Source organism: Acanthisitta chloris, unplaced genomic scaffold (genome assembly GCF_000695815.1).
Source record: "Acanthisitta chloris isolate BGI_N310 unplaced genomic scaffold, ASM69581v1 scaffold15305, whole genome shotgun sequence".
NCBI classification, from domain to species: Eukaryota; Metazoa; Chordata; class Aves; order Passeriformes; family Acanthisittidae; genus Acanthisitta; species Acanthisitta chloris.
Window position 1 is genome coordinate 20,472 of NW_008673278.1, and position 14,198 is coordinate 34,669.

General features: G+C 39.8%; 2 protein-coding genes across 2 annotated transcripts in view; both read right to left on the minus strand.

The window, feature by feature from the left end:
• The window catches only part of FGA (fibrinogen alpha chain), a 6,566-nt gene extending 6,121 nt beyond the window's left edge, over positions 1 to 445 (minus strand). Inside the window, exon 1 of the mRNA XM_009074890.1 lies at positions 365 to 445. Coding sequence (XP_009073138.1) covers positions 365 to 415 — 51 coding nt within the window. The 5' untranslated portion in view covers positions 416 to 445. The remainder of the gene's footprint in view (positions 1 to 364) is intronic.
• A 6,075-nt stretch (positions 446 to 6,520) lies between these two features.
• Positions 6,521 to 11,700, minus strand: FGG (fibrinogen gamma chain). Its single transcript, XM_009074891.1, has 10 exons — positions 11,626 to 11,700; positions 11,490 to 11,534; positions 10,872 to 11,055; positions 10,672 to 10,765; positions 9,555 to 9,685; positions 8,799 to 8,932; positions 8,517 to 8,701; positions 7,540 to 7,817; positions 7,030 to 7,199; positions 6,521 to 6,693 (listed from the first exon to the last, which is right to left on the minus strand). The coding sequence occupies exons 1-10, from the start codon at positions 11,698 to 11,700 to the stop codon at positions 6,679 to 6,681; spliced, it is 1,311 nt and encodes a 436-aa protein (XP_009073139.1). The 3' UTR covers positions 6,521 to 6,678.
• Between the last annotated feature and the right edge of the window lie 2,498 nt (positions 11,701 to 14,198).

Consider the following 14,198-nt stretch of genomic DNA (forward strand, 5'->3'; position numbering starts at 1 on the left):
CATCCCAATAGACATGAAAATTCCTGAATGGCAGGAGCCACTAGCTCCAGTCAGTTATATTTTAAACTTACAGCATCACCTATGAATCTATGAATTCATGTTAATGTATATGCTTTGCTGCTCCTGAAGCCAGGAAGACTCAGCAAATCCGAATGAAGCAAAACTATAGAGAGCTGGATACTCAAGAACTACTGATGAAAGTTCATCAGTGAAGTGGTTACAGTAAGCTTGTGCATATGTATGTGCATTGAATTTTATGCTCTAGGTGACAGCCAAAATTATCTATCTAATGAATGAACATTAAATAAATGCTTACTATTCAAAACAGAAAGATATGAAAAGAATCAAGTAAGCAAACTCATACCCAGGCTATGCTGAGGCACAGCAATACACAGAGGATCCTCACTGGTACCATCTTCAGGAGAAGAGCAAGAACTGTGACTGAAAGGATGCTCTTCACCAGTGTTTTGGTGCAATTTAAACCTGAATGCAAAGCTGAGATTAATCATTATGCTCCTCTCTGTTTGGAGACAAAACATGCCAAATGCCCCCTCCCCCTTCAGTGATTACTTAAGGCCTCTTGCACAAGTTTCTAATGATATTTGCTCCAGATCAATTTGTACAAAATCAACATGCGGGCAACACCATTAATTCCAGGAAAAAATTCTGTCTAAAGCTGTTTCTCGTAACTGAATATTCAACTAAGATGTGTGCAGGACGTTGTGGGATCCAGCAGTGCTTACCTCCTAGAAGACATACACTCTGTGTGATGGGAATTCAGCTGCATAATCAAAGAGCTAACCTTTCAAACAAGAAGGGCTTTGCCCTTTCTGTCTGACTGTGTTCTACTGCTGTGAAATCCATTGTATGTTCCAAAACGAGCACTAGCCTAAGAAAGGTTAGTACAGTCTATCTGAGACCATGTGGTCATAAACCAAAATTAATTCCTGGGGAGTGCAAATCCCAATTTACATTAGTTGATACGACTGGATCTTACTGGCATTTGTGTAATGCATGCTGTGTTTAACATTATGCTGTCTCTTACACAAATGGTATCTTACATATTTTTATCAAGTAGGATTTGTTTAAAATATAAACTTATGAAGAGTACAGTAGAGTGGCACTTGAAAATGTTTCAGAACAGATTTTAAGCATAATTAAATCTTCCTAAGGAGTGATGTCACCTTAAGTGGTTGTATAATGGTATAGTCTTTGTATGTGGCAACTTATGATAATGTCCTTGCTGCTGTGACAAGCCTTACTATTACTGGGGAGGTTTGTAGACGGCTGTCAGACACTTAAGAGATGCTGACTGTCTCAAAAGTTGCCACTGCAGTGAGTGGAAATGAGCAAAACCATGTTTGCTAGGGTAAATGTGGCTGTAGACAGTTGCAAGAACAAAGCTCTCTTGGCTTTTTAAAACTGCATGACACTCACAAAACTCTCCATCATCTACAAGGTGCAACATCTTATCATAGCCTGCTTTAGAGGGACATGACTGAACATAACTCTGGCATTGTGCAGCATGTTTAATGCAAAATATCTGATGTTAGCTTTAAATCCATTCTGGCAGCCTCATGGGGTTTGTCTTGTCCTCCTTTTCTGTGCTTTTCCTCTTGTTTTCTGCCTTCAAGGGGCTCTAACCTCTCCACATGAAGTTCACTGCAGTTTAACTGGACCCTTTGTTCCCATTTCTGGTCTTGCATTTCATGCTTTTCTTATCTAGAAAAACATAATTTAAATATAACTTAACTTATATCAATATCAAGCAATAATAACAGCTAGTCATATCCTCAGGTAGCAGAAGAGCTGAGTAAGATGGTGCTACACTGATTAACACCTACACCACCAGGATCTAGTTTTGCATGAAAAAGTGTTTCTATTATATCTAAGACTTCTGAAACAAGGTGGGGGTTTTTATTGCAATTCCCTGCAACAAGCTTTGTAGAGTCTTCTGTTGAACCTCATGCAACAAACCTCTTCTGATTTCAGCAACATGAGAGCCCAACGAACTTCAGCAACAAATGACCAAACAGGCCATCTTTGCTCAGCTTGAAGGTCAGCCAGCCATGGCTGTGTCATTTAGTTGATAAATGTCCATAAGGCAGCTCCTGAGCTCAAAGCAGATGATCAATATACTAATACAGAAAAATGTTCTGCTGCTAACTTCAGCAGGGACAAGACTGGTGATGCTTCCTAACTCCAAGTCCTACAGTTTTGCTCACTCTGTTGCAGTAGTTCTGTGAAAGAACTATGAAAAACTCAGAGGACAATTAAATGCTTAAACGAGGGAAGGAATACAAGAAGAAGCCTTTGAGGATTCGGATTATTTTACAGAACAGAGTAAAATGGGTTTTATCCAAAATATACTGAAGCCCATAGAGAATCTCCTACTCAAACCAACAAGTTCTACTTTAGCCTCTTTGATAGATACAAAAATCTGTTCAAAGATCATGACCTTTATACCTTTGTGTTCAGGGGCACAAGAATTGCAGGTGCAACCTTCATGGGTTCTCCTTGGACTGTACTTTACTTCAGGATCATGTATGATGTTTCTTCCACTGAACCCCTTCCTGCTCACACTGAGCATGGATGGTGTTCCACAAGCAATCAGCTGCCCCGAGCTGTAGATTCTTTTCATTGATGCTCTGCAGACTGCTTAAACTTTCAAGGATTTTCCTATGGTGCTTTACAAACATTCATTCCCTGGCCATGACTTTCCCATTTTCACAATTGCAGAAACCAGGTGAGAAGGCTAAGTCAAAAAGTAGTTATTAATTTTTGGGATCCATTTTGATAGTCTGAGTCTTCAGACATACTATATGTGCAGATCCCACTGATGGCAGCTGCATCTCTGTGCCTGCAACGCGGCTCAGGGGGAACTGTCACAGCCAGCTTTGAGACACCTGGGTGTCTTCTCTGTTTCCACAGCAACAGGGTGATCAGGGCAGGAATAGCACTTAATTATGCAGGGTATCAGCTGTAAGCAAGAGACCACTGTGCCCCACCTGGTCTTGCTCACTACATGCATGCAACAACTATAGCATCCTTCATAAATCAGATGGGATGTGACAAGTCGCCTTGGTTCAAATTTCTCCCAATTTGTAGCAGCTTGATTTTGTAATCTTCAAGAATCTCTGAGCATTATTTTTGTAATTCAATAGGCCTTAAAAATCAAGAGTAGTAAGAGCACCTAAAGAGAAAGAATTTCTGCCTTTTCAACCATGCTGACTGAGGATGTGACAATTTGCTAGGTGGTGTTCCAGGGAGTGGCCACTGGTGTAACAGGGGACACAGCAAGTAGCATGTTCCAGGCCTCCTCTCACACTGATGAAGAGCATGGCTCTGGTGACACTAAAACACAGTAAACAAGCTCTGGTCCAAGTAAAACTTGGCCACCAAGGCTAAAGGGACTGGGAAAAGCTGATGACTGGTCAAGCATTAGGTAAGCTAAGGAGTTTCCTGCTTGCTGTGAAGGGAACTGCTGGGGGAAGCTGGGATGAAGGAGGAGGCTTTCCAGTTAAGGGCTGAATCTGTGCCTGACCTTCAGTCAGTACCTCTGCTTTCATGTCGCAATCATCCAGTCACTTCTCCCAGTGTTTGTTTGAAAGGCTAGAGGCCAAGAGCTAGGTAAACTTTGGATTTAACTTTAATTTGTGATCAAAGGACATAAGTGCAGTTCACTATATCATCTGCCCTGCTCTTGGCTGGATGACACAGTAATAGTCAGGGAGTCTAGGATTTAGCTCTAGTTTCTGTGCCCCAGATGTGAGCCTCACCTTGTTTGACCAGTGCTGTGTCCCTTGCCCTACCAGCTGTCCCCACCACCAGTTTCCAAGTGGTGCCTTCTGCTCCTCTTAACCTGCTCATTCATGTCCCTCCTCTGGATGCCTTGTCTTAGACGCCATTATCCTTCAGCCTCAGCTCTCATCTCCCCTTGCTCTTTGTGTGCTCCTCAGACTACCTAACTCTTTTGAAGTCATTACTAGTCAGTCCCAGCATCAGGTCCCACATTTTTTCCATGCAATATCCCAGGACTGAGGAACCCAGAAAGTCCTCCAGTCCGTCCACTTTATTTGCCTGTCTCTTCCTCTGTCACATCCTCATCCAGTTTTGTGGGTGGGTTTTTAATTTTTTTCCGGTTTTTTTTTGGTTTTTTTTTCCTTTAGAGTGAGATTCCTCTGTTTTGTGCTACAGTGATCTTTGGAAGAGTAACTGCAAGTGCAAGGTGTGAAAGAAAGTCCACCAAATCCTATAATAAACTTCTATAAACTCAGAGAGGGACAGACAGTTCGAAATACAGGCAAATTTTACTATAGGCTGTGGTCTGAAGGTTATGCACAATAAAGACAGATTTAGAAAAGAGAGATATGGGCCCTCAGTATACAAAATAGGGGCATTCACTCACACTGCAATGTATTAGCTTGCAAAAAAAATGATACCAAGGGTATTATTCTCTTTTTAGGAATTAGAAGAAATAGGAGATCTTTTCAGGCCTCTTTCTGATAGATAGAGGGTTGGGCACAGCAGAAAGGAGCTTCCAAAGGCATGAGTCTTGCCAGACATCTTTCAGGGCCTGGAGGATATAACTGTGGGCTGGGATCCTGCAGACTCCCTGATGAACTCTTGTATAGGACTGCTTTGAAAGATCAGATTTCTTGGATTCAGTAAGTGTGATCCTTCTGGCCACTGGAGCAAATGCTCCTCTCCAGAGGTTAAAACGATTTGCAGAAACTTAGGGCACCAATCATCATATCATTTGGAAGAATAAGCCAATCTTAGTTATGATGAGCAAACCATAAAATGCTGGCTCACACCAGGGAAATGTGTGTAGTTACAGCACATCGTTATCAAATAACTCCTTGCAGCCAAAAGCTAAACGAGAAGAGGTAAATCACAGTTCAGACCTAGCAGAGTGTGGGCACAGAAGTGAAAGTGACAGAGGGGAAAGGAATATATTTTAAATCCATGTTGCATATATACATAAACAAATAATATCAACCTTAAAGTCATGTCATAGGTGGCATAAATTGGAAAAAGAAAGCAGAAGGGACTTGGCCAATGCCATTCAAGAAGCTGTTTGCAGAACCAAGATCAGACTGGGCTTGCCACCCTTCCCTCTCATCCTTCCCTTCAGGCTCTTACACATACTGCTTCAGCTAGAAGGAGTCACAGGAAAGGCCTTACAGCACAAAATATTCAGGAAAACTGTTTGGTGAGGAATTGGTTGTCAAGGCTGGCAGTGAGCTGTGCAGCATGGCTAGTTGCATGGGTACAACAGGGTTTTGCAAATATAGTGGTTCAGTGGTGTGGAGGGATCATCTCAAACATTTGTTAACCTCATCTGACTCTACACTAATGATGGCTGCTTCTCACTTACTTCTGAGAAACCTGCATTCCTCTTAGATTTTGGCCCAAGAGTAAAACTTGACCTAAGTCAAAACCTCAGTAAAGATGACAGGGAGTGAGCAGTCTATCATGCTATGGAGACTCAGACCCAGGGAAAGAATCACTAGAGAATTGGGCACCAGTACAGGAAAACTGTTGAGGCAGCATAAACTGACTTTAAGATCTGACTTATTAGTGTAATGTCTCCCTGTCTCTAAAATAAGGCAGTTGAATATACTATTCGGAAATACCAGGCAAACTTCTGGTCTTTCATGAGCTGCTAAAAATAAAGAACAGGATACACATCCTATACAGCTACATAAGATGGGGATAATTTCAAACTGTGTTTTTTTATTGAGCACTTTAACCACAAACCTAATTTGATTTGCTAATGCACCTCTCAAATGCACTCATCAGATTTTGAGTGAGTACATTCAGACAGCATTGTAAGCTCTTTCCTGGTCTTGACCTGTGCTGTGAATTTGTGTATGTGGATCAGATGGAAAATTATTACCAGATCCCAAAAAAGAAAATACAAGTAAAATACAATGAATTTCTGTTGCAAATTTTAATATTTATGGTTGGCAATTAGATAAGTTAGATTATTTTTTAAGTATTTTTTAATAAGTAGGGGCATTCAGGGATAAATGGCTGTACAGTGGACTGCCACAGCAGATGTGTTATACAGCAAATGTAACTTATTCTGAGTAAAATTTGAGAAACTTTGTGATATGTATGTTCTGGAGTAAAATACCTGTTCTTGTTTATTGATAGCATACTTCCTCACACAATCCAGTTGAAAATGCATTAATTACTTTGTGGTAAGCTTAGTTAAGCAGTAGGTTTCAAGTTGCTAAGTACTTTGATCTATGTCATAAAACATGAAAACTTTGGGAAACAAGCCACATTTTATGGAGTAATGGCTCTAGCATGTGCCTCTGAACAAAGAGCAGAAACTACTGATGTGCAATTCAGGAATGATTGAATCAAATAGATTTGATCAGAATAATCTTCAACCTGTCAAAAGTTTCCATTGTTTTGTTTCGCCAACTGTAGAGTACAGATAACAAGTTCAGAGTTTTTGTAATAATCAAAAATTTATTGAGAATGTGTACAGAAAAAAATAACCATATACAGAGGTAAGCACTGAGTGGGGAAAAGGCTTGGGCATCTTACAGTCAGTGGTGTTTTATAGTCAAAACTGAACTGTGTAATAATTAGGTAAGTTCAGTGTCTGAGAGAGAAAAGGTCCATTTTCCCTGTTCAGACTGGTCTTTGTGAAGCTGTCCTTTACGAGTCTCCAACCTACAACAGAAGAAAAAGAGTATTTTAATGTTCTTCTAAAGAAAGAAGTACATAAGGCTATGATGACATGTTGATAGTGTTCACATAGTTATACTATATGGAAATTAAGAACATGATATTTAAAACACACAAAGGCAAGTAATTATTTCTGATTATGAGACTATCCATTTATCTGTTAAAAGAAAAAGATATGCTAAATCAAAGTACAAATGTTTCTGTGACAAAATGGTAAACAAAGTCCACTTCCTCAGATGCAGTGGTCTCAACACCTCAGCTGTCTATGCTCAGTGTTTGAAATTATCACTATTAAATATCTACTCAGCCCAGTGGTCGAACCTGCTTGACACTGCCTAAGTTGTGCTGCTGTCCATCCACTGACAGTCTGTTGAATGGGATGATTTTCATTGCAGTTTTCTTCATGGAGTACCACCGGTCACGCCAGGTTGCCCAGATAATGCCATTGTCATATCCAGCTGGACCAGCATCTGCAGCTGTGTACACACCACCTAAAAAATATCAGTTGGAGCAAAACAGTTAGTTGCTTTCTAAAATAGTTAATGTTCCCATGGATTTTTACGGTACTAACACCTCCGTGGCATCCCTGGCCATGCTAACAGGGCCCGTTCAATGCCTTTGTCCTCCTAGTTTGCTTCTCTCAGGACTGATTCACCCAATTTGGGCTGGAGAGCAGCCCTAAGTTCTTACTGCTGGTGTTAACAGCTATTGCAAATGGGCTCTGCCAGCTTTGGAAAATCCACATGGAGAAATGCACTCCATGAAAATTACTCTCTTTTTTGTCACTGAAATGTGGTGTCCTGCATTAGAAGTGTTTAGAAGATACTTTACCTGCATAATATTTGCCATTGAGGTGGCCAGCATGGCATCTATTCATCCACCATCCAGACCCATCTTGCTCAGCACAGTTGCCATCATAGTTATCATTGTCATTATCATAGGTACTGAACTGTATGCCATTATGACGGGTGAAGGATTTGTCACTTGGGTCATCTCCAAAATCATAGCCATCAAAGGCATCCCCAGCTTCACCACCAAGGAAGTAGGCATAAGTCAGTCGATACTTGTCTTGTTCACTTCCCACTTTGAATACAGCATAGTCAGCAGTGCTGTAAACAAAGGAGCATGGTGACTGTGAGCATGCTGCATTCCCAGTACATGCACAAATGAAAAACACATAGGTGTTAGGACTGCAGAAAAGGCATTTATGGCATCCTAGCATTTTAAGAGGAATTGGTTTTATGTGATTGTGTGCCACAGCAAAATGGCACACATCCAAGCAACTTTCGAGTTTCAGTATCAGACATGTTTTCTGACTACTAGTCTTCAGTGTTGTATGAATTATCTACATTGTATAAATACACACACACATATATATCTATATATCTCCCAGTTTCATAATGCTGAGGCTTACTTAGGTCATGAAAAAATTCTTAGTGGCAGGAAGGAGTGGATGTCTCAAGAAATAACAAGGACAGTAAGTCCTCCTGAAGAAAGGAACACATAGAATAGAAAATAAAAGAATAGAACAGAATATTTCAGTTGGAAGGGACCCACAACAACCATGTATAAGACATGAAGAAACTTGATGAGAAATGAGTGCTGATGGCATGTGGCCTTCAGACATGCATGTGTGCCTGGCAACAAGTCACACAGTGACTGCTGTCACAGCTGTAAGTTCAGGAGCCAAAGCAGTGTCCTATGCATGTTAGCAGGTCTGAGGGCTCATAATTTTTTCGCAGCTGTACAAACTGGTGCAGCACTGGGAGTTTTAAGCTGCCATTTTCAGAAGCATCATGAGCAAATACCTTTTTTTGCCACTCCAGTCCTCCAGTTCTATTCGTAAGGTGTATGGCAGAGTGGACTGTGTAGTTATTAAATGTATCTTTTCATTGCCCAGCCAGAACTCAGTGGTGTCATCTGGAGAGAGATGTCCAAATCCTTCCCTGTACTGAATCCAATTTTTATTGAAGTCCTCACTCCCATCCAGTCTCTGGAAGAAAAAAAACCCCAGTAAAACCAAAATTAAAACCTCAGTCAAAAAGACAAATAATAAGCTAACTTGTAATAATAATACATAAGTGGCATACCCTTTGAAATACTGTCCAGCCATTGCCATATGAATCAATCTCACAGTAGACTAGGAATGACTGCTTGGCTCTTTGAGGCTTGATAAAGAAAAGACCGCTTTTCCTGGCACCTTTATTTGCAATGTCTTGACAATCTGAAGCAAAGATATTCAAAAGATCATGATTGATATAACAAAAATCCTAGCCTGACATTTATTTTATAATACAACTTTCTTAGTGCAAGCAGTGCAATTAATCTAAATGCCATTGTTGCAAAGTTAGCTATTTAGTCCATGTACTTTAGTGTTAATGCCAATAAAAAATCCTACTGAGGGTCACAGGGCTTGTGGAAGATGAGGATGAATTTAGTCTTGCAGAGAGTTTAAGCAACTTAAATGTAAAACATAGTAATTGCATTAATTTCTACAGCAACAAAAAGATACTTTTGGAGCTAATGGAATAAGTAATTTTTTTCCCAGGTGGCTTGGTAGAAATGTGATCATGAGTTATCTTCTGTCCATGGAAATTCTACTCATGTCCCTCATGTTTAGCATACATTTTGGGATAATCATATCTTGGCCATAAAGGCCAAGCAAGAACTCCGTTCTGTCTGAATGCCTTGTTTGCTGATCCAAGCATTGGTTTTGTAACTTGGAATCTTGTGTCTTTACAGAAATCTATGGCCCACAAGATTACGAATAACTCATTGCTGTGATGCCAGCCAGTGACACTTTTAACTGAAGTAACCCTCCACCAGACAAGAAGCATTTTGCACACCTCTTCCAGTTGTCTCCTGTATTTCAACCTTGTCTTTGCACGGCTTCTGACAGTGTGTCTCAAGCTGGGCAATCTTCTCTTTCAGCTGGGAAATCTTGTTGCTGTTCAATATATGTGTATCTGTCAACTGTCTGGACAGAGAGACATAAAAATGGGTTGTTTCCACTGTTTCTGAATATGTAATACACATTTTCTGTTACACATGTCTTATCTACCTAGCATGCTGCTACATGTACACCTGTAAAACGGGGTGCCTTTATTAGCACTGTTATTTAAAGCTGAGGAAACTAGCCAAAGCAGAAAAGCACATGCTTAACCCCATGCAAAATTTAACCATATGCAAAACTTGACTTGACTGTAATCAGCAAAACTCTAACCAGTAATTAATGTATGATTATAACTCTAAGGAAGGTTTTACTTTGTTCTCCCGAAGTAAATAATAATACTATTTAAAGAATAAACTATTCCTCTTTAATTATGGCTGTATTTGTAAAAGAAAAGTGCTGTAAATAAACTGCTGTAAGTGTTAGAATGCCTAAATAATCTTTGACATAGAAGTGGAGATTTTTCTACATTTAGGTCAAAAACCGTATCCTTAAGATTTAGGAGAGTTAACGATGCCTTTGACTTTATTTTCAATGTCAACTTACAAAAGACTACCACTGAGTTTATAGTTACTTATGATTTATAACAATGTAACTGAGCTGATTTTCATAGATATATGCAGCAAAATTGGCCAGAGTGAATGATTGTGCAAACATTCCACATACTCTGCATTACAGCACAAGCTCAGGTTCAGAGAAGCTCCAAACATCAAGAAAAAAAATGTAGGGGCAGCTGGCATAGGAAAAGAGAGGTAAATAAAAATATTGCCAGGCTTCATGACAATCTTATCTTGCACTTCTTGCACAATTAATGGTTTATGCAGAGGAGCGGAGAATTCAGTGCCAGATCCTCATGATCTTTCTGTGTCCTGCTAGGTAGCTACTAATGACAGTGTGGGCACAATTGTCCACTTGAACACAAAAAGCCTTTCTGAGAGAGCCTTGGCTACACTTGATAAAAGAACAGAAAGAAAACATATTGTCAAGTGATGTAAAAAGTGGAAGATACCTACTGTATAGTAGCTTCATGGGACAATATGGTATTTTCGTATCTGATAATTTCTTCAATTATTTTCCTGGATTTTTTAGTAAAATTATCTATTGGATCTGTAAAACAGACAAAGGTACAAAATAATTACAAGTAGGCAAATTTAGAAAATCCCAACTATATAAATTATATTTTTTAGTGGTTTAGTTATCTTAATATTCTCACTTGGTAATGTCTGCTTCTCCGAAGGATAGAGGGTTTGGATGTGTTTAATCAAATGTTCTGTTGTTACTGTGGAGTTAGAAATTTGCTGCAAAAGTCTCTCCATTTCCTGTAGTTCACTATCCGTAGTGAGATGATGTTTATGAAAGAAATCTGCAATGCCACATGTTGTTGGGCAGTAGCTACCCTGAAGAAGAAAGAATCATAATTGGCAATATTTCAGGAGAAAATAAAGGAGAGCAGAATATTTGGACAGGGGAACTTTCAGGCACTGCTGACACAAACAACAGTGGATAAAAAAGGGCAGGTATTTGCCACTTCGTCTGCTGTATTTGAATTTATAGAGGCAGGTTACTTTCACACTGTGTGCACCCATAGCAAGAAAACAGTATATGCTATTACTTGTAGCATCTTCTTTATATGTGCTTTCACCCACAGTGCTACCTCTGGCACATTTTTACCAAGCATGTACTGCTATTAATAAATAACAGGTTTAAGCATAGTGCACTTAATAAGTACTGAAAATAACAATAAGGATCAAGTGATAATTGCAGTTAATAATCAGCATAGGAAAGCTTTAATTACACTCTTCAGGTAGAAGAAAATTGTTCAGGTACTTACAAATCGATCATCCAATATGCAGCAGTTTTCTCTGGTAGGAATGTACTGAAGAGAAGAAAGAAGACCATTTTCAGTGGATTTTCTCTGACAGTGCTTTCCACACTAACATGTTTCCTGACACTGCCTCTTCACTTACCGCCACGCTGGTAGAAAAGAGCAGGGAGAAGACAAAGCCCAGGCAAGTCCAGCTGGGTAAGCTCAGCCCCATCATGTCTGTCCCACTGGGTGCTGCTGACTGCTCCGTGCAGTCGTGAGACAGCAGCCAAAAATGTTCAACCTAGCCCAGGGTGGCAGCAGTTTAAAGCTGCAGGCTGGAGCTGGGGGCGGGCACTGGGAGGTGATGGGAAGAGGTGGGGTAGGGATTTGAGGTGGATTCCCAGAATTTGCACGAATCTCTTACTCCTCCCATTTTCAGAACCTGCTTCGAAGTTATCCATTTGATCTCTGCTCCAGCCAGGTCTCAGGGGAGGCAGGAAGGTGAGACAAGGCATGGAGATGCTGCATTTAGTAACTTCAGCGCAAGGAAAATCACACATGGCTTCACGATGGGGGCTGGCAGGAGTTTCACTCAAATAGCACAAGGAAAAGCCACAGTCACTATCTGAATTACATGCACCTATCAATAGCTTTACAATAAACACTATTTTGTGGTTATGTAGCACTTTCCTGCCACAGATCTCAACATAGTTTTCAGAGACTGGACATAATTTTCTCTATTTTGTGGATGACAGAACTGAGGCAGAGAAAGGTATGAAATCCTTGGACAATGGCATATCTTGAAAAGAAGCCTGTGGTAATTCTCATAGGAAAAGAAAACACGAATGCTCCGTATCCTTCAACTCAATTAGTCCATTTGAATTACTTTGGTCAATGCTTCCTTGCCAGGGAACTAATGTTGTTGATATCTGACCTTATTCAATACGCCAAAAAGACTGGTGTAGGCCCCAGACTGTCAGCCTACAAGTAGTATGGTCCCTATCTTCTGCTATAGGCTTTGTTCCAGGGAAATTACTTTAGTATGTGCTTCTGCATGCTATCTGTTTTAATAGCATTATTACCTTTCCACTCATGCCCTGCACTTGATCACTAGGCTGTGGCTTCTCCAGAGAAATCTTGATCTTGTGCCTGTACAGGATCATGTGTGTTGAGACAACGTTGAATGAGGCTTTTGACTTCATTACATGTTGGACCAAATGATGAAAAGAATGGTTGGACTGGGGCTTCCTACTAGATCTGTTGTTAGCTTTGTGATTTCAGGCAAATGTCTTCACCTCCATACAGCAGAATCAATGTTTCAGTTTTACCTAATAGGTACTTAAAGCATGGACAAAAGCATTCTCCAGAAACCAGAATATTACAATATTAGAAATAATTATGTCCCAAAACATGGAGAGTTCCTGACCTGTATATCCTCTTTTCATATGGTCACATTGGGTCAAATAGAAGGTTCCCATCATGTTCAAAAATCCAGCCACATATTTCCAGAAGGAAATGTGAGCATTTATGATGCTAAAAAATCAAACTGATGGGACACTTATGTGAAGCTGAAGAACTGTTCATGAGAGACTCAGCTTTCCAGTAACTGTACTGATGACCAGTAAGTTAGCTGCCAGGCTGCCTTTTCCAAAGCATGACTGATGATAGAAATTAGTTCTTCAAAATCTAGTATTATGTTCAAGAATCATGAGCAGAATGTGCTCCTGTTGTCCTTACTGATACAAATAGGACATGGTTCCACCTTTTATGTGGTTAGTTCTGCTCACTAAAGAGTGAAAATAAAGTGCATAAAACTGGGTAAAAGTCTACCTGCTCTTGTGTTTTTTATTGTTGCTTCATTGGTGCTGTTAATATGAACTTGGGAAACTACCAGTGAACCTCCTTTCCGTTGCTGTTCACACATCGATTTTGCTTTGCTTTTTTTTCAGGTCATGATACAGGGGTTCACAGGACCCTGGAAATACAATGTCAGAGACTGTGCACCAGCATGACTTCCTTAGATATGACAGTGTAGCATGACTAGGTTGCTGGTATGAACTTTGTGAAAAAACTGGCCCAGCTTCAACCACCGATGAACACCCAAGAGTGCAGACAGGCACATACTGTTCATGACGAAATAGGTGAACCACATAAAATAATTCAGGCATCCCTCATCCTTTAACAGACTAAAGAGCACACCTTTCTCTTTTGTCACTCATAATAGTACATACAGGCTTGAAACTCTGTCAGAACAATATTTGGTAACAGAAACTGAAAAAATGTGTGTTGTGCTCCTAGGCAAGAATTTCAGGAGTCAGAAGAGATGACAACAGTCAACACTAGCAGTAATAGCTTAGTTAATCTTGAGATAAAACCCCAAGATTTTAGAATTAAACCATGAGAATGGCTGTAATGATATAATGTTAATGTCTAAATAGAGTTTCATTGTTCAAGATAATTAGCTAATTGGGTGGGCAAAACAGAAGGATAGTTATCCCTACAAATGGATTAGGAATAGAAAACACAAATTTTCAGTCAGGTGCCTGCGTTACAGAAAATCATCCCTGTATATATTTACATTCATGAAGGAATCTGTTTTCAACATTGTCTTAATGATTACTAAGTGTCTGCACACTGCATTTATAAGTTTTAATTAGCTTTAATTTCTGGTACTTCTTAGCAGAACATGTAAATATTTAAACATCAGGAAATTTTTTTTTTGTTTTACTGATT